This window comes from Pongo abelii, chromosome 18, assembly GCF_028885655.2.
Source record: "Pongo abelii isolate AG06213 chromosome 18, NHGRI_mPonAbe1-v2.0_pri, whole genome shotgun sequence".
In the NCBI taxonomy this organism is placed as follows: domain Eukaryota; kingdom Metazoa; phylum Chordata; class Mammalia; order Primates; family Hominidae; genus Pongo; species Pongo abelii.
The window spans coordinates 26,927,421-26,954,766 of NC_072003.2; the positions used below are offsets into that span (position 1 = coordinate 26,927,421).

The following is a 27,346-nucleotide window of genomic DNA, read 5'->3' on the forward strand; positions in this document are numbered from 1 at the left end:
ACTCCTTATCACATTTGCAAAGCCCTTTGGGGCCCTGCTGCCTCCCTGACCTCATCTCATAAGTCCTCTCTCCTCTCTGTTCATCCAGCCACTGAGGCCTTCTTGCTGTTTCTCCAGTATACCAAGCATGATCCTCCCCTAGGCTCTTTGCATTTGCTGTTTTCTCTGTCTGGAAACTCTCGATAGTCCCCTGGCTCACCCTCTCACTTTATTCAGGCCTTACTCAGATGTCCTCATATTATAAAGGCTTTCCTGTGGTCTTTACAATAATGCTTTATTTTTATTTACAAGCATTCTATTATACACCACCTGGTATGTATTCGTTAGTTGGTTAGGTTATTACTCCCCCTTCCCCATTAGACTATAAGCTCCATGAGGGCAGGGACCTTTGTCTGGTTTGTTTAACAGTATCTGGAACAGCACATAGTAGGTGCTTAATAAGCAATTTGTTGATTGAAAGAACAAATGTATGAGTGAGTGCAGGAATGTAGGCTCCATTTAGCTCTATCCTTTTTCCTAGATAAGTCAGAATCTGGATATTTAGGTAAAATTCTATGAGCCGTGAACTAAAAAAACAAAAACACCCATTGGGCTAGCTTAAAAAAAATAGAGCATCTGGAGCCACCAGTTTGAGATCCCTGACCTACAGGAATCTGGGTCCAATGGGAATCACATTTCTCATCCTCACTCGGTGCAACGCCTTCAGGAACCAAGTGGCTCTTCTCCATCCACAGCCCTTGCATCCCCAGGCCCCAGCGCCATGAGGTACTGTTTGTTGTTGCAGACCAAAGTCATCCAGGGCACTTCATTCAAAAGGCAGGATGTGGGCTGTGAGCTTCCAGCTCATCAGTTCAAAGGAAATCTACTTCAGCAGCAATGTCTCCTGGGATGTTTTCCCAAGCCTCCCTGGGAGGTGGTGGGGCCTCTTCAAGGACTAATAATAGACAGGCACATCCAGTTTCCCAAACATGTCAGCCTTAAAAGTGAATGCTATTTTTTCCTCCTTACCTTTGAATTACTATGTAAGAGAGGGACATTCTATTATTGCAGCCCTTGCTCTCGACATGCTACCTAATAATGACTTACCACTCAGCAGCTTCCAGGCAAAATTGTCATAGTGGGACCTGAGCTCGTGCAACTCCAGCCTGCCCCCCTTCATCCACCGCTACTCAGGTTCACGCCTTTGTCACCAGGATGCTTTGTAGTCAGGCCAGCCCAATCACCATTCAGCAACGGTATGACTGTGGGTGTATCTTAATCACTCTGAACCTCCCCATCCTTATCCATAATGAAAGTTACCACATCTACATAGGGTTGTTGCGGGGGCTAAATAAGACAGCACAAGTACCTGACATCCATCAATCACTTGATTTTTATTATTAAACACCTACTGGGTGTGAGTGGGGGTAAGGAGTGCTGTCCTTTAAGTCTTCATTCATTCACTTGTTCATCCATGCCCTCACTCAATCAATCAATATTTACTGGGTCTTGGGAGGTATCAGGCACTGAGCTTGGTGTTGGGCGACATGGTGGTGAACAGCCCCCCTGCTCTCACAGAGCCTAGGTCTGGTGAAGGAGCTCACGGTCTAATGAAGCTCTGCGTTCCCAGAGTGGGGGACATGGTGGCAGTGGGTATCTTTAGGCCTTGTGCATGAACAGGGCGCTAAATAACATTGAATTACACATTGTAGACAATTATTACCCTTTCAGTTACCTTCAGATCACATCAAGGAGAGAGTCCTGGTTGGATAGTAATGTCTTTAACACTCCTCTAGCATTTATTAATTTCCTCTCTTAACAAATAAAAGATGACTTCAGTGGAAGATGCTTAGGACAGATGATGGCACCTGGAGATATTTTAATAATAAAAATACCTCTTGCTATTCAAACTCAGATAGATCAAAAGAGATAGGCTTTTTTTTTCCCCCAGAGGATGCACAAATACGACCAGAATTTGTGAAGACGAGTCAGAAATGAATGAAATTTGGAAAAATATTGATCTACTGAAATCCTTCCTCCCCACACTATTAGCCCTATGTTACAGTTGGGGAAACGGAGTCGTTTTGCAGAGGGGATGGACAGAAGGTAGGGAGTTCTCTTCCAAACGTGCAGGAGGCAAGCAAAGCCAAGAATTTTCTTTATAGTGGAGTTAGAGATATATAAAATAAAGATCGCTCCTCCCCTACCTCTGCAGAACGTGTGTGTGTATGTGTGTGTAAGTGTGTGCGGCCACAAGCCTTTCCGAATGAGTGACAGCGGGAGCCCATCCCTCCAGGAAACGCGTGCAGAATGACCAATGGGATGGATGGGGGTGGATGGGTACCAGTCTCCGCAGAGGCCGGGGTGGAATTCGCTGCGCCCCACCCCTTCCACCCGCTCCCCACCCCTTCCACCCGCTCCCCTTCGCCCCGTAGGTCTTTCCACTCTCGCTCCTCCCCCGGGCACATCTCCTAAACGCACCCCGGGGGCCGAGGACGGGGTGGGGTGGGGGGCGAGGCTCGGGTCCGACGACCCCGGGCTGCGGTCCCCGCGCTGCAGAGCTGCGGCTGTGCACGCTTAGCCGCGAGGCCCGCGGCAGCCCGGGCGTCGATATGTAAAGCAGCTGGCAGCGCTGGGCGGGGCCTGGGCGCGATGCAAATGAGGAGGGCGGGGCTGGCCCGGGGCTCCGCCTCCCTCCCCCGCAGCTGGGGCCAGCGGTGCCAAGCGCATCTGGACGAGCGGCAGCAGCTGGGCGAGTGACAGCCCCGGCTCCGCGCGCCGCGGCTGCCAGAGCCGGCGCAGGGGAAGCGCCCGCGGCCCCGGGTGCAGCAGCGGCCGCCTCCTCCCGCGCCTCCCCGGCCCGCAGCCCGCGGTCCCGCGGCCCCGGGGCCGGCACCTCTCGGGCACCGGCTCCCCGCGCGCAAGATGGCTGACCCGGCTGCGGGGCCGCCGCCGAGCGAGGGCGAGGAGAGCACCGTGCGCTTCGCCCGCAAAGGCGCCCTCCGGCAGAAGAACGTGCATGAGGTCAAGAACCACAAATTCACCGCCCGCTTCTTCAAGCAGCCCACCTTCTGCAGCCACTGCACCGACTTCATCTGGTGAGCGCGCGCGCGCAGGGCACCTTCCCGGGCCCCCGAGGGCAGCGCCGCGCCAGGGACCCCCTCTCCGCGCCCTCTGCGCCCTCCGCACCCTGGGACCCCGCGTCCCCGGACTCCCCGCTCCGGACCCTGCTGCCCGGGACTCCCGGATGGACAGTCCTGCCGTTGCCTTGTCCCCACCCCGGTCCCAGACGGGCCGCCGCGGGGCGCCTCCTGCCCTCTCCTGCTCTCAGGCGCCTCTAGAGCGCCCAGGGGCAGCGTCGCGGGCGCCTTTGCTCCACCTGACTAGGAGCGCGCGGGGTCTGTGCCTGCCCTGGAGGGCAGCGCCTCGGGTGCTCTCCGACCCGGGGTTCCCTATCTCTCCGCCCGCTTCTGGGCGCGAGGAGCCCTCGCCCCCCACCCCTTGTTTCCGGGGGGCAGCGCCCTGGGTGTCCTTCTCTATCTCCCTGCGGGCATGGGACATCCTTTCTCACTCCTCTGTGCCTCCGGGCAGCGCCCTGTGTTATCTCCCATTGCCCCTCCCCGAGGGCCTGGGTTCCCCTTTCCACTCCTCGGTCACATCACTGCGGGCCCCTTTCTTCCCCAGTCCCTCCAGTAGTGAGGCATCCTTTCCTCCTTCCCAGTCCCCCTCCCAGAGGACTCCACCGCCGCGGGGTCACTCTTGCCCTCCCTCTGAATGCGTCTTTATCTCTTCTTTTTTCCCGAGGGTGCTCGGGGCATCTATGGGCACATCTCTCGCCTGCCTTCAGCCCCTACCCCGACGGAAACGCTCCCCACTATCCCGCCACCTGGTGGTCGCAGCCTCCTCTCTTCTGCAGGAGTGAAGGGAGATGGGGGTTACAGCAGAGCTCCCACCTACCCCCACAAAGGCGGAAGACTCTTGGGCACCCGCCTGTGGCTGGGAGTTTGCACCTGGGGTACAGAGGCAGGGAGGAAGGCGGGTGACTCTGTGGGGAACTAGCTGGAGGCTGGGCCCCCCGCGCTGCCTGACATACACCTCCTTCTGCTTTTGCAGGGGCTTCGGGAAACAGGGATTCCAGTGCCAAGGTAGGCTCTGGGGCTTTGGGGATGCTATTTGTGGGAAGAGAGGGTGAAAAATACTTTATAGAAGTGACTGAGTTAGGCGGAGAGTGAAAGAATCACGTTGGTCGGAGTGACCTCCCAGGCTAGGAATTCTTCACCACAACAGGGTCCTTTTAAGGGGTGTGTGTGTGACTGGGGCCGATGGCGCTTGGGAGTCTTACATGCCAAAGAAGTTCACCTACCCTTCCTGCCTTCTTGGCTCTGGAAGAGCCAAAGCGGTCTCCTGAAGCAATCCTGGCATGGTCAGTTCCGCTGGGGGAGAAAGTGTCTTCCTAGGACGTTTCTGGGAGAACCTGTCCTCCTTAGTTCCCCTTTCTCTGCCCATGTCCCTTCCTTATCTCACCCAGGGAGGTTCTGCCTCCCCCTGCCTTGCAGAGGTCTCTGCAGGTGGCTGCCGCTCCTCTGCAGATGGTGCATCCCCTAGAAAGGCGACTGTGTTTGTCCCCTGGGCCTCCTCTCTCTCTGAAAGAAGTAGTTCCAGAGGGGGTATTTCTCAGATCCTGGTTTAAATCACCCTATCTTCTGGGTAGAAACAGAAAGGTCTCCAGGGCACTGGTTACCTGAGTTCTTGCATGTGGCTTGAGATCCTGGACTCTAACCAGGGGTATCAAACCGCTGGTGGTGAGTTGATCACGTGTAAAGTGTCCCCCTCCCCCGTCTTTGGGGCTCATGTCTAAAAGACAGATTGCAAATTGGCTCTCCAGGACCAAAAGTCACCAGCAGCTCTGTGTAGCCCTTAGGGTGTCTTACTTGTGAATTTGATGTGAACATTTTAGAACTGGGAGATTTCATGTACACATCCTAATTTCCAACTTTAACTTTGCTGAGAAATGGTCTCACTTTCGCGTGAAAACAATCGTTTGGAGCTGAGAGCCGTTGTCGTAGATGGGGAACAGCCTTACCATTTTGTCTCAGTTGATCCCAGTTGGGAACACTTCACCCATTTCTGGCCCCTGTGGGCATTTAAGTTTGCAACCTCTTATCTGGAAAGTTTGTGTGTGTATGTTTTCTTTTTAATTTAAATTTTAATTTTTCACTCTTGGGCTTGGTGAGATTGAATTTGGTAAGAAACGGCACATTTCTGGGGTATTGTATCTTTAGGGGCAAATTGACCACCATCCTGGTGAGCTGGGTTTAGATCAAAAGGAAGTGTTTGAGTGTGGAAGAGTCTGACATGTGATTTAGCACTGACTGACAGTTTTGGGGCTGCACCTCCACCCTCCAGGGAAAAGCAAAGTGATCCCTAGTGAGTGTAGGTGGCATCGTCAGTGGTGCAGAATGTTTGCTTGCTGGCAGCATGGCACTGTGCTCCTCTGAGACTCGTGCATATTCTTCTGAGATCGGGGCCCCGGTGGGCTCAGTGAGCCCTGCCAACCTACCCAGCCTCTCTTACCAAGATTTGGGTCCTCTGCACCACACCAGAGGGTACTCCTCAAGTCTCTTTAAGTGGCAACAACTTAGGCCCTGGTATAAACAAGTTTGGATTGTTTTCTAGAACTTTGACCCCTCAAAGAAAACGCCAATGGTGTCTTGGCACCAGAATGTGTAATTTCTTCTTTGACGTTCCCTTTCACTTCCATGAATCAGTTTCAGTCTTTGTCTCTTGCTGAGGTCGGGGGCAATTTTTAAACATTTTTACCACGGATCTTCTATGCCACCTGCTCAGCTGTTATTGATGGATGGGAAAGTCACTTTGGAATGTGCAAGGCATGACACATCTGAAATAGGAGATCCTTTAACTCAAAGTCTGGAAGATAACTGGAATTTTCTGATGTTGTGAGAAAAAGGCAGAATTAAAGTTTGTAATGAAATATGGCCACTTTAGAGATAGGAGTGTCTTTTTTTTTTTTGACAGGGTCTCACTCTGTTGCCCAGGCTGGAGTACAGTGGTATGATCAGAGCTCACTGCAGCCTCAAACTCATGGGCTCAAGTGATCCTCCCGCATCAGCCTCCTGATTAATTGGGACTACAAGTACACACCACCACGCCTGACTAATTTTAAAACAAGTTTTGTAGAGAAGGGGTCTTGCGATGTTGCCTAGACTGGTCTTGAACTCTTGGCTTCAAGCAATCCTCCCACCTCAGCCCCCCAGTGTTGGGATTATAGGTGTGAGCCACTATGCCCCTCTGGAGTGTCTATTTTTTAAATTGCCTATCTTTTTCTCCTCCCTGCCTCCCCACCAAGAGGCAGCGTAGAGAAGTGGGCATTTGCACAGGCTACCAGGCAAGTCCCTGTCAGTCTGAATCCTAGCTTTGAGACTTCCCAGGAATATTACTTAGCCTCTCTGTATTTCAGCCTCCTTGTCTATAAAACGGAATCAGTAACAGTACCATAGTGTGGCTGAGCAGCTCCAACTCATTGCAATATCCAAGATTCTTGGACAAGAGCTTGGCACAGAGTATGCTCAGAAAATATCAGCTCTTATGATTGTCCCCAGACTACTCCAATGGTGGGGCAGCTGGCACGAGAGAAGACTGGCTCTGCAGGGTTGCTTTACTATGGAACTGCCTGCCAGGTAAGAGTCAAAACTCAACCATGAACTTCTGGTCACTCTGTGTAGCTGCTTTGACAGCATATTCCATTTGGGCAGCAGTAGGGAGGAGTGAGGGGAGGGGCAGATTGGCAGTCCCTGAAATTGAGATGTTTAGAATGGGAACATACAGGAAGGAGGGAAATTTATCCCTGGTACTCAACGTTGCCTGGGACTAATTCTGGAACCACTGAGGAGTTCCTTAGTATCGGATTGTTCTTGGTATCAGATATTTCCTCTGAAAGTGAATCCACTTACGATGGAATCAACAGTTTATACAAAACACATAAGGTTTTATGATCTCACTTAAGTCAGCAATCCAGAGCCCAGGGCCTCAGGTTCCTTTCAGTTTTCTGCTCCACCATCCCTGGGGAGTGACAATTATCTCATGGTCCAAGAAGGATGCTAGACGCTGGAGTCCTCACACCCTTCTTTCAGCTAGCAGGAAGGAAGAAAGGGGTAAAGAAGTCACTTGTGGAAGTTGCTCAAGATCCTTCTACTTATATCCTCTTAGCTAGGGTTTAATCACATATCCACACCTTGCTGGGAGGGAGCATGTGGAAAATGTAGTGTTTATTTCAGGCAGCCACTATTTAGAGGATGTTTCCATTTCAAAAATATAAGCAGAGAGAGGATGTCGTCTCTGCCACTCTGGTAGGAGGTGTGTAGGATGATCGCAAGGCAAAGAAACCATTGAGAGTAACCTTCATGCCCTATTATATTGTCATGGAAATTGGGGACACTGCTATGGGTTGGGAGAGGAAGGATGGAAAACTCATAAACCATGGGAAATTATGGATTTCTGTGTGCTCAGGGGAGCTTAAGAATAGATTTTCTTGCTTTCGTATGATGATAGGACAAAACTCTAGGTTGACTGCCTCATAATTTCTCCCTTTTTGTTTCCACTCTGTCTATTTCTTATAAAACCACTCTCTGGGAGGTAATATAAGAATGTGTTTGATGACAGGGGACTGGGGCTGAAGATCTCTATTGTAAAATTGCCTAAATTCTAGAGTAGAAGTGGAACTCCTTTGATAAGCAAGGCAGATTTCTCTCTATGGCATTTTTTTTCTTTGACTTTTTTTTTTTTAAGACGGAATCTCACTCTGTTGCCCAGGCTGGAGTGCAGTGGCACCATTTCGACTCATGGTAACCTCCATCTCCTGGGGTTCAAGTGATTCTTCTGCCTCAGCCTCCCAAGTAGCTGGGATTATGGGGACCTGCCACCAAGCCTGGCTAATTTTTATATTTTTAGTAGAGATGGGGTTTCACCATGTTGGCCAGGCTGGTCTCGAACTCCTGACCTCAGGTGATCCACCCACCTCGGACTCCCAAAGTGTTTGGATTACAGGCGTGAGCTACAGTGCTGGCTGTCTCTATGGCATTCTTTACAGGAACTTAGGACCTGCATTTGAGCTTTAATTGTAATTAAAGTCTTCTCTAAGAAAACTTTTGGTAGAGAGAAAAACCTTCTTTCTTTTTTTTTTTTTTTTTAAATTTTGTTTTTGGAGACAGGGTCTCACTGTGTGGCCCAGGCTGGAGGGCAGTGACATGATCATAGCTCACTGCAGCCTCAAACTCCTGGGCTCAAGTGATTCTTCTGCCTCAGTCTCCTGAGTAGCTGGGACTGCAGGTGTGTGTCACCACGGCCCTTTTTTTTTTTTTTGAGAAGGAGTCTTACTCTGTCATCCAGGCTGGAGTGCAGTGGCGTGATCTTAGCCCACTGCAACCTCCACTTCCCAGGTTCAAGTGATTCTCGTGCCTCAGCCTCTTGAGTAGCTGGGACTACAGGCGTGTGCCACCATGCCCGGCTAATTTTTATATTTTTAGTAGAGGTGGGGTTTCGCCACGTTGGTTAGGCTGGTCTCGAACTCCTGACCTCAGGTGATCTGCCCGCCTTAGCTTCCCAAAGTGCTAGGATTACAGGTGTGAGCCACCGAACCTGGCCAAATATATGTTTTTTAATTTTAAAATTTTTTGTAGTGATAGTGGGTCTTGCTTTGCTGTCTGTGCCTGGTCTCAAACTCCCGGCTTCAAGCCAGGAGTCTCGTTCTGCTTTGGTCTCCCAAAGTGTTTTTTGTTTGTTTTTGTAAAGGAAGTGACTTTGGTAGAAATAGAGAGGCAATAAAATATAGAGATTCAGAATTCTTAGCAAGGAGTTGGAGTCCAGTAGAATTGGGTATGTATCTCTGATGGGCCGCTTACTCCCTGTGTGACCTTGGGCAAGTCGTCCCCCAGTAGCAACCTTGGTCTCCTCATCTGCAAAATGGGGATAATAACACCTAACTCATAGGGTTATGGTGAAGAATAATGAGGTGGTGCATGAGAAATAGCCACAGCAAGTATCAATGACTCTAAGTGAGACCATCAGTATTACTTGATTAGCTGTAGGAAACTGTGTCAAAGTGGGACGGAGTTCATTCTGGAACTTGTTAAATGACTAGGCCTCTTTCATGTACTTAGATAGTTTCTCTTCTTGGGTATATTTCTTCCTGGTATTGGGTAACACCAGTGAGTGCTCAGTTCAGTGTCTGGGCCCAGAAACCCAGGCCTGGTTAGCATTGTCTTTCCTTCTGAGAAAGATCTGAACTTGCCATGGACTCTCTAGAAAAACCCCAGTGTACAAATTTTCTATGAAAATCTAGAATTGATGATTATAATGAGTAAGTTGGCTCTTCCTTTTCCCATGTAGATTAGAAAACATGTTTTTAAATCTTCTAATTGAAATTATTCTTAAAAAACCCCAAAGTCTGACATGACTCCAACTATTGTTGTTTTCATCAATATCAATCCTATCAAATCAAATATAAGTTTATTTTAGTGTGTAATTAACACGTGTAGACTAGAAGAGTTTGCACTTTTTTATATCACGAAAAACGGTTAATTTTATTTTCTATGAAAAGCTAGAATTGATGATAATGAGTAAGTCAGCTCTTCTTTTTCCCATGTAGATTAAAAAACAGGTTTTTAAATTTTGTAGTTGAAATTATTCTTAAAAAACCCCAAATCATGACATGAATCCAACCATTCTTGTTTTTATCAATATTCACCCTATCAAATATAAAGTTTATTTTAGTGGGTAATTAACATGTGTAGATTAGCATAGCATATGTGTATTTATATAACAAAAAATGAATCAAAAGTTAATTTTATTTTGGGCAGTGTTCCCTAGAAACTTATAATATGACCCCCATGCACTTCAGGTTGAATTTTCTTAGTAAAATCATAAAGAGGGCCATTTTTTCAAAAAATCACCAAGTAAGGCTGCAAGTTTAGAGGTTACTTCTATTGTTTCACTTCTCTTTCTTCCCAGAAGCAGACCCTAGAGACCTGTGAGCCAAACTCCACTCACCTTTTAGCTTATTCTAAATGTGTCCTGCGGGCTTCTCTGTGAATAAAAGGCAGAGGCTTTTTGACTTCGTGTTTGATGATTTGGCTTTTTTCTCTTTTTTACCACCTGACGAGGGATTTCAGGCTCAATGTCCCAGTCGAAATAAGAATCTTTGAGTGGGTTAACATTGAGTCTTAAAAAGGAGGGCTGATTTGTTGGAGAGGCAACAGCAAATTCATTTTTCACTGTAGAGCACTCAGGAGGAGTCTGAAGCTTTGTCACTGGGCAACAGAGTGCCTTTCTAAGTAAATATGGAAAATATGACCTTTGAAAATCTAGCTGATATGATATATAGATTCTTAGGAAATAATTTTTTAAAAATATATTATTTCCAAGCACTAATGATACTCCAGATACTGCCCACAACCAGATGCAGCATGTTTGTAGTGTATCTAGGCCAAAAAAAAAAAAAGAAGAAGATATAGAAGAAGGCAGTTGGTCAAAAGATTAACTGAAGGTTTGAGAATAATTTTATACACATTTGTACTGTTGGGGTCTCTCTTTTCTCTGTCTCTGCTTATCCTTCTGTCTCTGTCTCTTTGTTTCCATCACACACGCACACACACATGTGTATACACACACATATATGTAAGTAGATCAATATGTCATAATTTTCACAATATGCATCTTCTTTTGCTACTTTTCAGGTACAGGTCATTAAATTACTAAGTATAATTTAAAATCTATGGTCTGGCCTTTTAACTATGCAGTTCAATTAATCCTTGGGTAGATAGGGGGATCTGCTGAAAAGTTTGTCTCTGATGCCTTCAAAGGTAAGTCCCTTATGTTCTAGCATTTGCTCTAATAACATGAATTCTTTGACTTCATTCATCGAATCTCCTCATTGAAATTGTGTGAAATTCCATACATAGAATGTTAGCCTTTTTACAGAGAATACAACATCCACAGTGTTTACATATGGCATTTGGAGGTGTGATGGCTGCTTGAAAATCCAGTAGGAAATTCGTCTGTTCACCACATACATTCCATTTATTCATCCTTCCACCCCTCCATTTATCCATCCACCTCTCTATTCATCATCTGTTTTTCCATTTATCTATTTGTCTGTCCATGCATCCATCCATTCACTCCATTCTCCTTCTAAAAGTTCTCTCTCTCTCTCTCTTTTTTTTTTTTTTTTGAGACAGGAGTCTCGCTCTGTTGCCCAGGCTGGAGTGCAGTGGCACGATCTTGGCTCACTGCAAGCTCCGCTTCCCAGGTTCACGCCATTCTCCTGCCTCAGCCTCCCGAGTAGCTGGACTACAGGCGCCCACCACCTCGCCCGGCTAATTTTTTGTATTTTTAGTAGAGATGGGGTTTCACCGTGTTAGCCAGGATGGTATCGATCTCCTGACCTCGTGATCCTCCTGCCTTGGCCTCCCAAAGTGCTGGGATTACAGGTGTGAGCCACCACGCCTGGTCTCTTTTTTTTGTTTAGACAGACTCTCACTCTTTCGCCCAGGCTGGAGTGCAGTAGTGCAATCTTGGTTCACTGTAACCTCTGCCTCCCAGGTTCAAGTGATTCTCCTGCCTCAGCCTCCCAAGTAGCTGCGATTACAGGTGCCCACCACCTCGCCCAGCTAATTTTTGTATTTTTAGTAGAGACAGGGTTTCACTATGCTGGCCAGGCTGGTCTCTAACTCCTGACCTCAAGTGATCTGCCCACCTCAACCTCCCAAAGTGCTGGGATTACAGGAGTGAGCCACCACACCTGGCCTCACTGATTAAGTTCTATGTGTCAAGTTCTATGTGTCAGGAACTATTTTAGGTGACAGAATACAATGGTGAATGAGACTGAGAAGATTTCTGTTGTCATGGAGCTTACGATGTAGTGGGGGGAGATAAGACATTCTACAGATAATTTCACTCATATTTAACCTCATTTTTACTAGGTACTTTGAAGAAAATGGACTGGGTACTAGGAGAATATATAATGGGAGGCTAACCTATGTAATGACTGGGGATGCAGTCAGTGGTCTGGGAATTAAAAAAAAAAAAAAGCCCAACTTCTCATTCTCATTTTCTGAGGTAAGTGGAGAAAGTCTGAGCTGTCAAGGAACTAGAGTTAAAATCTGTATTGTAAAACTGCACATATCCTGGATAATATATGCAACAGGGCTGAAGGCAGTGGCTCATGTCTGTAATCACAGCACTCTGGAAGGCCAAGGCAAGAGGATTGTTTGAGGCCAGGAGTTCGAGACCAGCCTGGGCAACATAATGAGACCCTATCTCAATTAAAACAAAACAAAACAAAATATGTGCAGGAGACTTATCTTTGTGACATTCTATGGAGAAACCCTAAATATTTATCTGTATCATGGCTGCAAGTAAGATGAGGAAGTATTTGGTAGAACTAGCCTGTTAACTTGAGATGGCTTCTTTCCCAGTTTGACAGAGAACTTCATCTCCTCTTAGTTAATAACTCAGATAATGAGCTGACTTCCTTTTTGTTTAGGGTTTGCAGTTTGAGGTGGCTGTTCTAAAGAAGAAAAATCAGACAATTTCAGAGGTGGAGGAGCAAGTCTGGGCCAATAGATTGAAAATAAATAAAAAGAGAGAGCACAGCATTTCAGTGAGAGGCATTTTGAGCTGAAAGTCAGTTTTCAGGGAGCACAAGATTACTCACATTGCCTGCCAAATACCTTCCTCACCCTGTGTCCATCTCTGATATATTACAACTCTTCATTCGTTTGGCTTAGGCAGTATTTTCTCTTGTTCAGAAGATACTTTTTAAGTAGTTTAACAATAAACAGTGTTGAGTCACTTATAGAGAAAGGACTTTTGTCAAGTCTGTCTTTCTGATTTCATTAAGGAGAAAGCCTCAGTTGGTGTTAATATATCTTTAACACCCCTCTAACACAAATCTGGGCACTTATTAGATACCTGTTGATTTTTTTTTATTATAAAGGAACTACGGGGAATTATGAGAATATAAAACTGTGGGCCAAGTGTGGTGGCTCATGCCTGTAATCCCAGCACTTTGGGAGGCTGAGGCAGGTGGATCATCTGAGGTCAGGAATTTGAGACCAGCCTGGCTAACATGGTGAAACCCCTTCACTACTAAAAATACAAAAATTAGCCAGGTGTGGTGGCATGTGCCTATAGTCCCAGCTACTTGGGAGGCTGAGGCAGGAGAATCGCTTGAACCCAGGAGGCAGAGGTTGCAGTGAGCCAAGATAGCGCCACTGCACTCCAGCCTGGCGACAGAGCGAGACTCCGTCTCAAAAAAAAAAAAAAAGTTAGTTTCTACCTATAAACCAACTTTTTTTTTGGGTCAGCGAGGGTACAAGTGTACCCTAATGTTGACATTACCTAATGTTGAGCCTGGTTCTGTTCTACCCTGAGTTTGATTCTGTACTGGCTCTTCCTCCTTGTGAATAGAGAAGGGAAGTTCAGTGCGTTTCCTGAAAATTTTTGGTGTTGTAAGGATGCTCAGTGTTCCTGAGGGTTGAGAGGAACAGCAAGGACAGGATCTGGTAGAGAAGGCAGCTTTTATTCAGAAGTGCTAAGCTGTTAATCATTACCATGGTTGTTATTACCTTTTAATTGCCATTTGTCCTGCTTGTTTGTGGTCTCCTGGGCATCTCTTTCCCCCTCAGCCCACAAGCAGAAAGTTGCCCTACAGAGTCAGGAGGAGAACTCTAACCCAGACCAGAGAGCTCTGATCCACTCCTGTTGGGTCTTGGAACTGGCTAAGTAGATGGAAATTAACTGGTTCAAGATATGCAACACCATTAGTTCAACGATAACCGTGTTCCTGGGGTGAATTATAGCTTTTTTTTTTCTTTCATCTTGCTACTTCCCAGAGACCAGACTTTGGGCCTCTAGGGAAGGAATATCAAATTGGGCTTGAGAGTTCAAGCTCAAAACAGACCTGATTTTAAATCCTGGTTCTGCTTCTCCATATCTTCCTGATCTTTGGGTGGGTAAAATATGATCCTGCCTCTATCTATCTATCTATCTATCTATCTATCTATCTATCTATCTATCTATCTATCTATCCATCTATCCACCTATCCACCAATCCATCCATCCATCCATCCATCCAACCATCCAACCATCCATCCATCCATCCATCCATCCATCCATCCATCCATCCATCCATCTAGCTATCCAACCATTTTTTCATTCATTTAATATATATTTATTGGATGCCTACCACATATCAGGTACTGTTCTAGGCATTGGAACTAGAACAGTGAACAAAACAGCATCGCTGACTTCATGGAATTTACATTCTAGTAGAATAACAGTGATAAGTAAATAACACAGAACGAATATATTGTATAATGTCAGGTTGCCATATGGGCTTTGAAGAGAAGTAAGACACTGTCCTCACCCTTAAAGATCTTCCTGGTCTTTTAAAAGGAGAACAGCACATGGCCAATTAGTTCTGAGACATAATGTAAAGTGCTACACCAAGGATGTAAAAACACTTTGGATGGCATCCCTACTCCTCCTCGGACCGGTGAAGATTCCACAGAGGAGGTGACATTTGGGAACAGTCTTACAGCAGGAGTGGGAGTTCCCGGATTGACAAGGGGATGAGGGCAGGGGAGGGTGTTTCAGGCACAGGACAGGACAACGCAGTTGAGATAGTGAGGAGAGAGAATAGGGCACATGCAGGGAACAGGAAGAAGAGGGTGTGAGGGAGGGAGGAGCAGGTGGGAGACGAACGTCATATCAGAGGGGTTGGCCCCTGTGAAGGCAGTGTAGTGACTAGGAAGTGGTTGTTGTCACTGTTTTAAAGTGGGATGTGTGGGGGTGAGTGAAATGGCCAAATGTTTGAAAAAGAGGAGCATGAGATGCCTTTGGCAACAATACTTGCCATGACTCAAATCCTGAAATTCCAGGCCTGCAGTGATGGAAGTCAGGCAGGAGAAACTGAAATGACCATTTAGAAGCAGTGGGGGTGCCTTACCGGAGCACCTCGTGGCTGTTGCTATTTTTCACACCCTAAAGAGACATTTGGAATTTCATGTCAGTCATATTGTTGATTGTTCTATTTTGAGGGTGGTTACTAGGTTATTTTTATGGTTCTAACAATAGGGATATCTCTCTTCACTGTATCCTTAGACGCGGAGGGCTGTAGAAATGAATTTTCCTCTGAAAGGCATCCTCCCACTCCCTCTCCCTCTCCACTGCTGTCACCCAGTGGGTACGTGTTTGTTGAGCACATGCTGCACATGGTGGTGGAGAGTTGGTGTTTTGGAGAAAGAAAGGCTTCGATTTAAATCTTGACTTCTTGCTGTGGGACCTTAAGCAAGTTACTTAACCTCTTTGAGCTTCTGTTTTTTCATAGCTAAAAGGATACAATAATAAAACCTACTTTATGTGAAGTGTTTCTTAGCACCCTACCTGACATATATACAGTAAGCACTTGATAAATCGTAGCTATTTCTGTTCTTCCTAGGACTGGGCACTGTCCTTGTCCTTACTGAGTTTATAATCCTGTTGGGGAGGCAAGATGAATGCTCTTGAATCAAGGAGACGACGCAAGAATGGATGTACTTACATGTCGTGGTCAATAGCATTAGCTGCACCTTACAGTGGATCTGAGAGAGAAATGCCTGGTTGGGGCCAGAGAGGTGATTTGAGTGTGAGTGAGCACAGCGCTTTCTGAGAAACCCTTTCCTGGCCTGCGATGCTTTAATTTGCGGGAAACCTCCGAAAGTTGAATTGCAATCTGTGATCGCCCCATCGACTGACCTCATTTCAAAAATGTATTGGTAGCATTTCAACTTTAAATAGATTTGTGACCATTTCACCCTTCTAAATTTGGGTTCTCTTCACCCTTTGGGTGGAGTGTTTATATCCCTTTTCGGTTGAAGAAGCTGGCAGATAGTGTAGGTGAAGGTGGAGGGTGAAGTCTGCAGGACGGTCGCTTGTCTCATTGGGATAGTCAGGGCAGTGATTTTTGTGGGATGGCCCTATATTGAAGATCTTCTTTCCCTCTCTAAAGGTAGAGACCATTCTTTAGAGTTTAGTGAGTGCTGCAAATGAAGATTTGATCGTTATTTGGATTTTTTTTTTGTGTGTGTATGTGTGGATTTTTTTTCGTAGTTATCCGGATACATTTTGTGGCAAAATTTATGGCTGAGGGTATTGATAATTCTTTCTGAGCCAAACAGTGCACTTAGGGAAACAGGATTGACATATAAAGTAGAGAAGGACTTCTTTTTATTTCAGTTGGATATTCATCTTTTGGTGGCTAGCTTTTAAAAAAAAACTATTAATATTATTTTTGATTGACAGATCATAATTGATGGGGTACAATATGATGTTTTGATACATATGTACAATGTGTCATGGTTAATTCAAACTAATTAATATAACCATCAGCTTGTTTACTTATTTTTTATGGTGAGACATTTGAAATTTACTTAGTTATTTGAAATGTATGATACACTTATTATTGACTATGTTACCCTGCTGTGCAATAGATCTCCAAACCTATTCCCCTTGTCTATCTGAAACTTTGTATCCTTTGATCAACAACTCCCTCCCTCATCCCAGATTCTGGTAACCATCCTTCTACTCTCTACTTCTATGACTGCAACTTTATTAGATTCCACATATACGTGAGATCATGCTGTATTTGTCTCTGTGTTTCTGGCTTATTTTACTTAGCATAATGTCCTCCAGATTCATGTATATTGTCACAAATGATATAATTTCCCTCTTTTTTTTAAAGTCTGGGTAGGATTCTATTGTGTGTATACACCATATTTTCTTTATTCATTCATCCTCTGTTGAACACTTAGGTTGATTCCCTATCTTTGCTATTGTAAGTAGTACTGCAACAAACATGGGAATGCACATATTCTTTGACATATTGATTTCAGTTGCTTTAAATATATACCCAGAAGTGGGATTACTTAAAAAAAAATTAATTTTTTTTTTTTTAATTTGAGACTGAGTTTTGCTCTTGTTGCCCAGGCTGTAGTACAATGGTGCGATCTCGGCTTACTGCAACCTCCACCTCTCGGGTTCAAGACATTCTCCTGCCTCGGCCTCCTAAGTAGCTGGGATTAAGGCATGCACCACCACGCCTGGCTAATTTTGTATTTTTGCTAGAGACGGGGTTTCGCTGTGTTGGTGAGGCTGGTCTCAAACTCCTGACCTCAGGTGATCCAACTGCCTTGGCCTTCCAAAGTGCTGGAATTACAGGCGTCAGCCACCATGCCTGGTGGTAGTTCACTTTTTTGTTTTTTTGAGAAACTTTTAATACTGTTTTTCATAAGGCTATACTAACTTACATTCCCACCAACAATGTATGGGTCCCCTTTTCTCTACATCTTCTCCAACATGTTACTTTTTATCTTTTTGGTAAAAGCCATTCTAACAGGTGTGAGGTGATATCTCACTGTGGTTTTAATTTGCATTTCCCTAGTGCTTAGTGTGCTGAACGTTTTTTCTTGTACCTATTGGCCATTTGTGTGTCTTCTTTTGAGTAATATCTGTTCAGATCCCATTTTTAAATCAGATTATTTGTTTACTTGCTATTGAGTTGTTTGAGTTCTTTGTATATTTTGGATATTAACTTCTTATCAGATACAGCATTTGCAAATATTTTTCCCATTCTGTGGGCTGTCTCTTCACGTTGTTAATTGTTTCCTTTGCTTCGAAGAAGCTTTCAGTTTGATGCCCTCCCATTTGTCTCCTTTTGCTTTTGCTTAATCATTGCCCAAATCAATGTTGTGGAGTTTTTCCCCTATGTTTTTCTCTAGCAGTATTATAGTTTCAGGTTTTAAGTCTTTAATCAATTTTGAGTTGATTGTGTATGTGGTTTGTAAGATAAGGGTCTAATTGCATTCTTTTACATGTGGATATCCAGTTTTCCCAACACCATTTACTGAAGAGACTGTCCTTTCCCTCATTGTGTGCTTTTGGCACCTTTATCAAAAATCAGTTGGCTATAAATGTGCGGGTTTATTTCTGGGCTTTCTATCCTGTTCCGTTGGTTGATGCATCTGTTTTTATGCTAGTACCGTGTTGTTTTGATTACAATTGCTTTATAATGTATTTTGAAGTTAAGGAGTGTGATTCCTGCAGCTTTGTTCTTTTCGCTCAATGTTGTCTTGGCTATTTGGGGTCTTTTGTGGTCCTGTATGAACTTAGGGATTGTTTTTTCTATTTCTGTGAAAAATGACATTGGAATTTTGATAAGAATTGCATTGAATCTGTAGATTGCTTTGGATAGTATGGACATTTTCACAATATTAATTTTTCTAGTCCATGAACATGGGATATCTTTTCATTTATTTGTGTTTTCCTCAGTTTCTTTCATCAATGTTTTATAGTTTTCAGTATATAGATCGTTTGCTTCCTTGGATACATTTACACCTAAGTAATTTTTTTTTTGCTGCTATTGTAAATGTTTTCTTAATTTTCTGGTCTGGTAGTTTGTTATTAGGTATGCTAGGGTAGAAAATTAGAATAATTAGATATTCTAATATAGAAACACTACTGATTGTATGTTGGTTTTGCATCCTGCAATTTTATTGAATTTGTTGATCAGTTCTAACAGCTTTTTTTGGTGGATTCTTTAGAGTTTTCTGTATATAAAATCACCTTGTCAACAAATAGAGACAAATTCACTTCTTCCCTTCCTATTAGGATGCCTTTTATTTCTTTCTCTTTCCTAATTAATCTGGCTAGGACTTCCAGTACTCTATTGAAAAGAAAGGGTAAGAGTGGGCATCCTGATCTTAGAGGAAAGGCTTTCAACTTTTCAGTGTTGAGAAGGATGTTAGCTACGGGTTTGTCATAATAGAGCCCATAGTGTTTATTGTGTTGAGTGCATTTCCTTTATACCTTATTGCTGAGTACTTTTTTCATGAAAGAATGTTAATTTTTTTCAAGTGCTTTTTTTCCCTGCATCTATTGAGATGATCATATGATTTTTATCCTTTATTTTGTTAACATGGGTATCATATTTATTGATTTCTATGTGTTGAACCATCCTTGCATCCCAGGGAGAAATCCCACTTGATCATGGTGAATAAAATTCTTTTAATGTGTTCTTCAATTTGGTTTGCTAATATTTTGTTGAGGATTTTTCCATCTATGTTCATCAGGGATATTGGTTTATAGTTTTCTTCTCTTGTGTTTTTGTTTGGCTTTGGTATGATAGTCTTGGATAATGAGTTTGGAAATACTCCCTTAATTTTTTGGAAGAGTTTAAGAAGAATTGATTGACATCCAGATCAAGAAACAGAACATGCTGGTACCCCAGAAGCATCATCTCACAATCCCTATCAACCGTATCCTTCAGGAGTAATCACTATCCTAACCTCTATCACCTATGATTACTTTCATCTGTTCCTGAACTTATGCCCACTTTTCTGTTATGCAACTCCATTGACTTATGCCCATTTTTCTGTTAAAAAATTTAAAAAGCGCAGAGCTTTAAGTTACTGAGTCTGAGCCTGAGAAATGTTAGGTGGGACTTTTTTAGTTTTGCATAGAGGAAGTGAAATCCGTATGGGAGACAGGCACCTTCTGGAATCACCCATTGGGGAATGGTGCCGTTTGCCTTCTTTGGGGAACATCTGCTTCCTGTTTCAATGTTGCCCATTGGTTCCAGATTGTTCAGCAAGGAAGCCAGGGCATTCTGACAGTTTTTCCACCCAATAATTTAGCTCTGTAAATACTAGGAAAACTTGAGCTCACAAACTATTTTTAGGGCTTACATTTCAAAAATTCTGTATTAGTAAGAATCTATTAAAGCTGCTGTAACAGACAAACCTTGAAGTCTCTGTGGCTTGACAGAAGGGGGTTTATTTCTCACTCATGTCACTAACCAGTGCAGGTGGTCCTGGTCAGGACATCTTCCACAGAGTCACACAGGACCCCAGGGTCCTCCCCATTGGGCCAGTGGAAGTGGAAAGGGAAATTGAGAAAGCACACTCATTTCACAACCACTTCAGCTGGGGAAGGAAGTCACATCACTTCTGCTCACATTCTATTTGCCAGAACCCAGGCAAAGAGGCAACCAACTGAAGGGGGTGCTGGGACATGTCGGCTAGCTCTATGTCCAGGAGGAAAAGAAAACAGGTTTTGATGAACTCAGTAAATCTCACTCCAGTCTCCAAAGCCATAATTTCCTTTGTCTTTCTTTGTGGTGATGTATCTAGTTTTATCTCTCACTTGACTGGTAAAACTAAGATGTGAAACTCTGGACGTCTTTATCTTATCAAACATAGCAGGGAAAGAGTGAGGTCTATTTGTGTTCCTAAAAGTGAAATAAAGAAGCACTCTTCTTGTTTTCAGTTATTAGGACAATCTGGCTCTTGTCAGACTTTCCAGTTTTTCAATCAGTCAGAATTCTTGCCTCTCTGGTTGCCTGTTGTATTAATCCGTTCTCATGCTGCTAATAAAGGCATACCTGAGACTGGGTAATTTATAAAGGAAGAGGTTTAATTGACTCACAATTCAGCATGGCTGGAGAGGCCTCACAATCATGGCAGAAGGCGAAGGAAGATCAAGGCACTTCTTACATGGCAGCAGGCAAGAGAGCGTGCACAGGGGAACTGCCCTTTATAAAACCATCAGATCTCGTGAGACTTATTCACTATCACGAGAACAGCATTAGAAAACTCACCCCCATGATTCCATTACCTTCCGCCAGGTCCTTCTCATGACACATGGGGATTATGAGAGCTACAATTCCAGATGAGATTTGGGCGGGGACACAGCCAAACCATATCACCTGTGGACATCCCAAGCAGATCTCTCTGAGGCCGGGTTAGTTCTCTTCTAAGCTGACTTGTTATATAGAAGAATCCTTTGTTGGTTCTACTTCCAGATATTTGACTGGACACCCAACAAATCAATTATCTATTGCTGGATAGCACATAACCTCAAGGCTTAGTGGCTTAAAGTAGCCACTCTTTTATTTAGTTTTAGTTTCTGTGGGTCAGTAATTCGCGCTGGGCTCAGCTGGGTGGTCTGTCTGATCTGGGCAGGGATTGGCTGTTCTTGGCTGGGCTCATTTACCTGCCTGGGGCCTCAGCAGGGATGTCTAGGACAACTGGGGCCTCTCTTCAGGTCTTTCATCTTCCAGTGGGCTATCCTGAGTACGGTCATGTGCTGATGGGTGCATTCTCTGGGCATGAGCAAGGGCTGCAGGGCTTCTTGAAGCCAAGGCTCAGAACATGCATAACATCACTTCTGCCATATTCCCTAGTCAAAGCAAATCACAAGCCCACCCCAGAAATAAAGGAGGAAATAGAGAAGAGAATAGATGCCTCCTCTTGATGGGAGAAGCTGCAAATAATTTGTGATATTTTTGGAACCCACCACACTAATTTCAGTGTGGTCCTCGTAATTGCTTGGCTGTCTAAAAACATACTCCAGTCTAGTGTGCATTTCTGAAAATGAACTTGATCAAAGGCAGGCCCCAAATGAGTGCTCGACATTTACACCTGATAATAATACTACCTACCTCCTAGGGAAATGGTAGGGCCAGATGAGATGCTGTATGCAAAGGATACAGCCACGACTTAGTGCACATGCAACACTGAATACTACCACCATTACTACTGAATACTGCCACCAAATACTACCGTTACTACCACTTGGCACTGCCTAAAAGCTTGAGATTCAGAGAAAGGAAGACAAAGCCCCTGTACTTGAGGAGGGAGAGAATAAAGAGAGCGGGGGGGAGAGAGAGAGAGAGAGAGAGAGAGGCGTGTGAGTGAGTTCTTGCAACACAGTGTGGTCAGTGTGATCACAGAGCTGTGATGGAGTGCGGATGAGGTCTGATGACTTACTGGTCAAGAGCAAGGGTTCAGGCCTCAGTTCCTCCCCAGTCACATGTGGGGTCTTAGGCATCTTTCTCTTTAATCGTCAGTTTCTTTGTCTGTGAAATGAAGATAATGGCACAGAGCCTACCTCCTAGAGTTCTATGTGGATTAAATGAGACAGGCAAACAACAGTAAACACCACAAACAAACAAAAAACAAAAATGAAAACAAAAATCATGTGATTGCTTATTAAATGTTAGTTATAGAAAAAAAATATAAGTTCTTAAACGTGCCCTTGTAAAAATGTCCTAAAGACCTCATCTTTATTTAGTTCTTCTGCAACTCTGGCTAGCATCATTGATAAATTGTCTTAAAAGATGAACATTTGCATGCAGGTGGTTTATTGGGGATGTAGCTCTTGGGAACAACATCTATAAGGGATAGAGGGAAGCAGGGAAAAGGTAGTTGAACTGTGGTGCAATAGTTGTAATAGAGGCCAAAGCCAATTCCATAGCTGGAGCTGAGATGACCCTTCAGAACTGGGATAAGCCAATGCATCAAGTGGGCATTGATTGTGGGCTGCTCTTTGGAAGGTAGCATTACCTTGGGCAAAGCAGCTCCCTTCTTCAGGGGAGGATTCCCAGGGAGGACACAGCTGTGAGCAATTGGTTTTCCCAGCAGCTGGGGGAATGAGTGCCTTGTCCCTATAGATGGTTTTGAGTGGGGTACATTTGGGGGATGCTCTCTGGGGTTCACTACATGCTTCTACGTCTTTCTTAGAGGTTCATTTCAAACTATACCTTGGTTCGTTCACAGTACTGATTTAGTTACTATCCATATTCATAGACTGTACTTACTGGCACTGGAATATCATGGACAGAGAGTCCTAATCTGACGAGGCCTAGGGAATGACATGGGAATACCTTGTCCCGGGTCATCCAGCTACCAGAGAGGAGAGCTGGGATTCATATCCAACCAGTGATACTTTATACCTCACATTACTTCCATTATGCTACACACTCCTGAGTCACAGGAGAATCCAACTTGTATTTCAAGCCCAGACTGCATGACTTCAATGTCCTGTTGCCCTTAACCCCTATATCAGATTGCCGCCCCACTCTGGAAAGTTTTCTTGAATTCTTCTATGTATGTTTTTTAAACTGTGGGTCATCACTCATTAGAAGTTCATGAAGTCAGTATAAGAGGTCAAGAACACCATGAAAAAAGCAGAACAGAAAATATCACAGTGCATCATTCTCAGGAAGGGTAGATATTGTTTCACGAAACTTTTTTTTTTTTTTTTTTTTTTTTTGAGACAGGGTCTTTGTCTGTCGCACAGGCTGGAGTGCAGTGTTACAATCATAGCTGACTGTATCCTCACCTCCCAGGCTCAAGAGATCCTCCCAACTCATTCTCATGAGTAGCTGGGACTAGAGGCACATGCCATCATGCCTGGCTAATTTCTAAAACTTTTTGTAGAGATACGGTCTCCCTATGTTGCTCTGGTTGGTCTCAAACTCCTGAGCTCAAACAGTCCTCCTACCTTGGCTTCCCAAAGTACTGGGATTATAGGCATGAATCACTACTCCTGGCCTCATATAATTTTTATTTGATATAAACATATATAGCCATGAGTGAACTGGGTCAAAATGTAAAATGTGTCTCTTACTGCAGGTAACTGTAAATATAGTTTGAATATCACTGTGAAATATATAGAGAAGAAGCTCTGGGGGCTCATGAACTTGGCCCATGGACTGTCGAGGCTTTTTTTTTTTTAATCTTTAGAGATGATATAAATGTAGTGCTTTGAATTCTTTATAATTAGAAGTTTTATTCTTACCCCATCGCCATGTCCCAAGATCATTTTTATTATCATCTTTGAGCTTTAACATATCACAGACAAAAGTTACTTTTCCAAATAGAATTTTAAATATGCTATAAGAGGTTTTTAGAAATGGAATGATTGGTTTTGGCAGAACTGCCTGGCCTGACCTGTCACTCGGGTGAAGTGTCAAAGAGCTGTGTCGAATGCTGGCGGAGAGCTGTCCCTCTCCTGCAGAGAGAAGGAGCTGCTTATCCTGGGGATAATGTGGGTTGAGAAAGAAGTGTTTTATGAGCAGAATCAGCACAGAGGGAGGGAGGAGGAGGTGTTTAGGGGCTGCAGAGAGCCGCCAGGAGATGTGGGAACAGTATGCCAGCACGGAGGTGGGTCAGATCCCCATGGTGGGACTCTGCTGAGGGTTGCCTCCAGCCGAGACTTCCAAGGGCTGGGATTCAGTGTGTGTTTATGTTCTCTGGTGTCCCTGATAGGTGGGGGCCCACATGACAGCTGGCCTCACTGTGTTTCCCTTCTGGCCATCTCTGATTTGGGGCCCAAGGGCCATAGGGGGGCCAGAGCACTCCGGATGGGATGAAAAGTCAAGTCCAAGAAAAAAATGAAATCCGGGCTAGGCTTGTCCTTGCTTGAGGATGTGTGTGTGCGTGTGTGTGTGTGCGCGCGCGCGTGCGTCTGCAGTCCCTAGAAGGATCTCTATTCATTGGACAGAGAGGCCAAGGGAATTTTCCATTTCCTGGATGTCTTCAAAGATTTCAAATGCCATTAACTTGAGCTGACATTTATTGAGTACTCACTCGGTGACTGGCACTGTTCTGAGTACTTTACATGTATTAACTTATTTAATCCTCACAACAGCCCTGTGTGGTTGCTGCTGTTATTGTTGCCATTTTATGCTGAGAAAACAGCACAAAGAATTGAGAAATTTTTCCAAAGTTACAGTTAGGATTCAAAAATAGACTTGGTTTTAGGATTGTGTAACTTCAGAATTTATGGTGACAATGATGTTGATGATGATGATGATGATGATGAAGGCAGCTAATATTTGAGTGTTTGCAATGAGCTGGGCATTTTCACAGACTTTATCCCTTTGAATCTTTACCTTCCACTAAGATTTGCTGCTATTCTTACCCCTTTTGTAGATAAGAAAGCAAGCTTAGAGAAGATAAAGCATTTGCTTAAGTAACTGCAGAGTGTAGATTGAATTCAGGTCCATTCGAGTCAGAGTCTCTGTTCCCAGCCACCAAGGTGAAGGGCTCAGGGGGTTTGGGGGTTATAGAGGAGCACCATGGTGAGGAAGGCCCCATAAGAGTGTGGCAGAATGGCAACCAGGAAGGATCTGGTATACGGGATGGTGATAAGGCCCATCTCTCATGGCCAGGAAAGTGTGCCTGCCACAGCAATGAATGAAACTGGCAACATTTGACAGGAAGGGGAAATTCTCTAGTGGGAGGAATACTTCCATCAAACTGTTTTTTTTTTCCCAGTGGGGGAGTTTGCACATGTGTAGTTTTTTTAGCCATAGCCTTGAATAAGGAATTCAGAAAGTGGCTTCTAGTTTGAGGCCTTTCAATGGCCACGTGATCACAGTAGGCTGATTTCTTCATGCCTAAGTTACCAGGCTGTGAGGACAGGCTGAGAACTATGCAAGCTGTTGAGTCACTTGGAAGGAAGAGGGTTACATACAGCAGGCACTTCCATGGAATAATACTTCCCTGAAGAGCTGCACTAATTTATTGAGGCACTGAGCTGGATGCTTCACACACATGATCTCATTGAATGTCCACAGCACCCTAGGAGATTGGTCTCATTATTAACTTCATGAAGTGACTGAGGCTTAGAGATACTAAATAGCTTCCAGCCTGGGAAACATAGTGAAACCCCGCCTCTGCAAAGAATAAAAAAAAATAAGCTAGGCGTGGTGGCTCGTGCTTATAGTCGCAGCTACTTAGGAGGCTGAGGTGGGAGGATCCCTTGAGCCTGGGAGGGTTGAGGCTGTAGTGAGCTTTGATGGCACCACTGCACTCCAGTCTGGGTGACGGAGTGAGACCCTCTCTCTAAACAAACAAATCCCAGGAGACATTAATTAACCTGCCCCTGGTCTCTAAGCTAAGTAGTTGAAGAGGGCAACAAACCCAGGTGGTCTGACTCTGAGGCTTGAAGGTCCAGGTTCAGTTACTCCACCAGTATCCCTGGTCAGTCTTTGGCCAGGGCACAGAAGGTGGCATATCAAGTTGTGGGGTCTGATTTGGAAAGTGTGAGATCCCTCCTTTGTATCTTTTCCAAAGTCCACTCAGAAGAGAGTAGTGTAAAAGGAGTGATAGCATAGCGTGGTCTGGCTGGCATAGTCAGCCGCCCTCTGATGGGCAGGGGGAAGCTGCTTTCTGTCCTCAAGCAGCCCCTAAACTTGTAGGCCAGACTCATAAATCACACATTGATAACTCAGTGTGATGTGGGCTGTAATGGTGGAGACGGGGGAGAAATGCCGGGAGCAGCTCACCTCCCAGGGTCCTGGGGAGGCTGCACAGAGGAGCCTGAGTTCTCAGTTGGGTTTTGAGGCAGAGGAAGCAGTGAAAGAGAGAGGAAGAATGTCAGTGAGGTGCAGGGAGAAGCAAGAGAGAGAAGACACTTGGCAAGAAGAAGTAGTTGAAGTACCCGGGGATGTTTAGCTTGAAGAATGGAAAATTTGGAGGAGGCAGAGAAAAGGCAGGAAACTTTAAAGGCAGGAGAGAAAGACCTCCAGGTTCCCAAAGGGAGCATGGCACTTCTCAAGGGGGTGAGGCTGACAGCATTAGGAGGGAGAGAGAGAGAGAGAGAGAGAGGGAAAGAGAGAGAGTTGTCAAGGAAGGGAAGGACCCATGGAGGGGAGAGCACAGGTGAAAATGAGAAGTGATGGGAAAATGGGTGGGAAATAAATGAAGTTTTGAGGCCAGTTGAGAAATTTTGCTTGGTGGTTTCTATTTTCTTTGTGAAGCAGAAAAAAAGAGGAATTAGACAGACCTGCATTCAAATCTCATGACCCCAGGCAAATTTCTTATCCTTAGCTTCTTCATTTTGAAAATGGGGTGAATGATAATAGGACCTACCTAATAGAGTTGTCAGGATCAAATATGATAGTGCTTGTGTAAGATGCAGTGGCACCCTGGCACATAGTACCAAAAAAAAGTACTATGAATGTTGTCACCTACTGAGGGAGTCCGGGTTTGGGTGCTTGATACATAGAAGTATCACGGATAGCAGCAGAGAATACAAGAAGAAGAGAAAGCTTGGGGGAGAAGGTAGATAATTATGCATTGGGTATGTTGAGGATGAGGTGCCTGTGCTATATCTGGGTGTAGGTGCCCAAAGGCAACTGGGAGTCATGAGAAGTCAGCGATAGAGGTAAATGTTTGGGAGTTATTAATACAGGGGTGTATTTTTAAAATATCTGAAGTATGTTACTGGTGGCACTCAAAGATTTTTAATGATGTAAGGTATTCAACAACATGGAACTACATAGTCTTAAAAAAATCTCTTGTAGGCTGCATGTGGTGGCTCACACCTGTAATCCCAGCCCTTTGAGAGGCCAAGGTGGGTGGATCACTTGAGGTCAGGAATTCGAGACCAGCCTGGTGAACATGGTGAAACCCCATCTCTACTAAAAAAAAAAAATAGAAACAAAACAAAACAAATAAAAAAA

The 27,346-nt window shown here is 44.6% G+C and overlaps 1 protein-coding gene across 3 annotated transcripts in view; it reads left to right on the plus strand.

Moving 5' to 3' along the window:
- The first annotated feature begins 2,711 nt into the window (after positions 1-2,711).
- Positions 2,712-27,346, plus strand: part of PRKCB (protein kinase C beta) — a 386,780-nt gene continuing 362,145 nt past the window's right edge. Inside the window, exons 1-2 of one of the 3 annotated variants that reach the window (XM_002826246.5) lie at positions 2,712-3,077; positions 4,093-4,124. In XM_002826246.5, the coding sequence (XP_002826292.3) occupies positions 2,905-3,077; positions 4,093-4,124 (205 nt within the window). In that variant the 5' untranslated portion in view covers positions 2,712-2,904. The remainder of the gene's footprint in view (positions 3,078-4,092; positions 4,125-27,346) is intronic. The other 2 variants (XM_024233705.3, XM_054533655.2) reach the window with 2 other exon arrangements.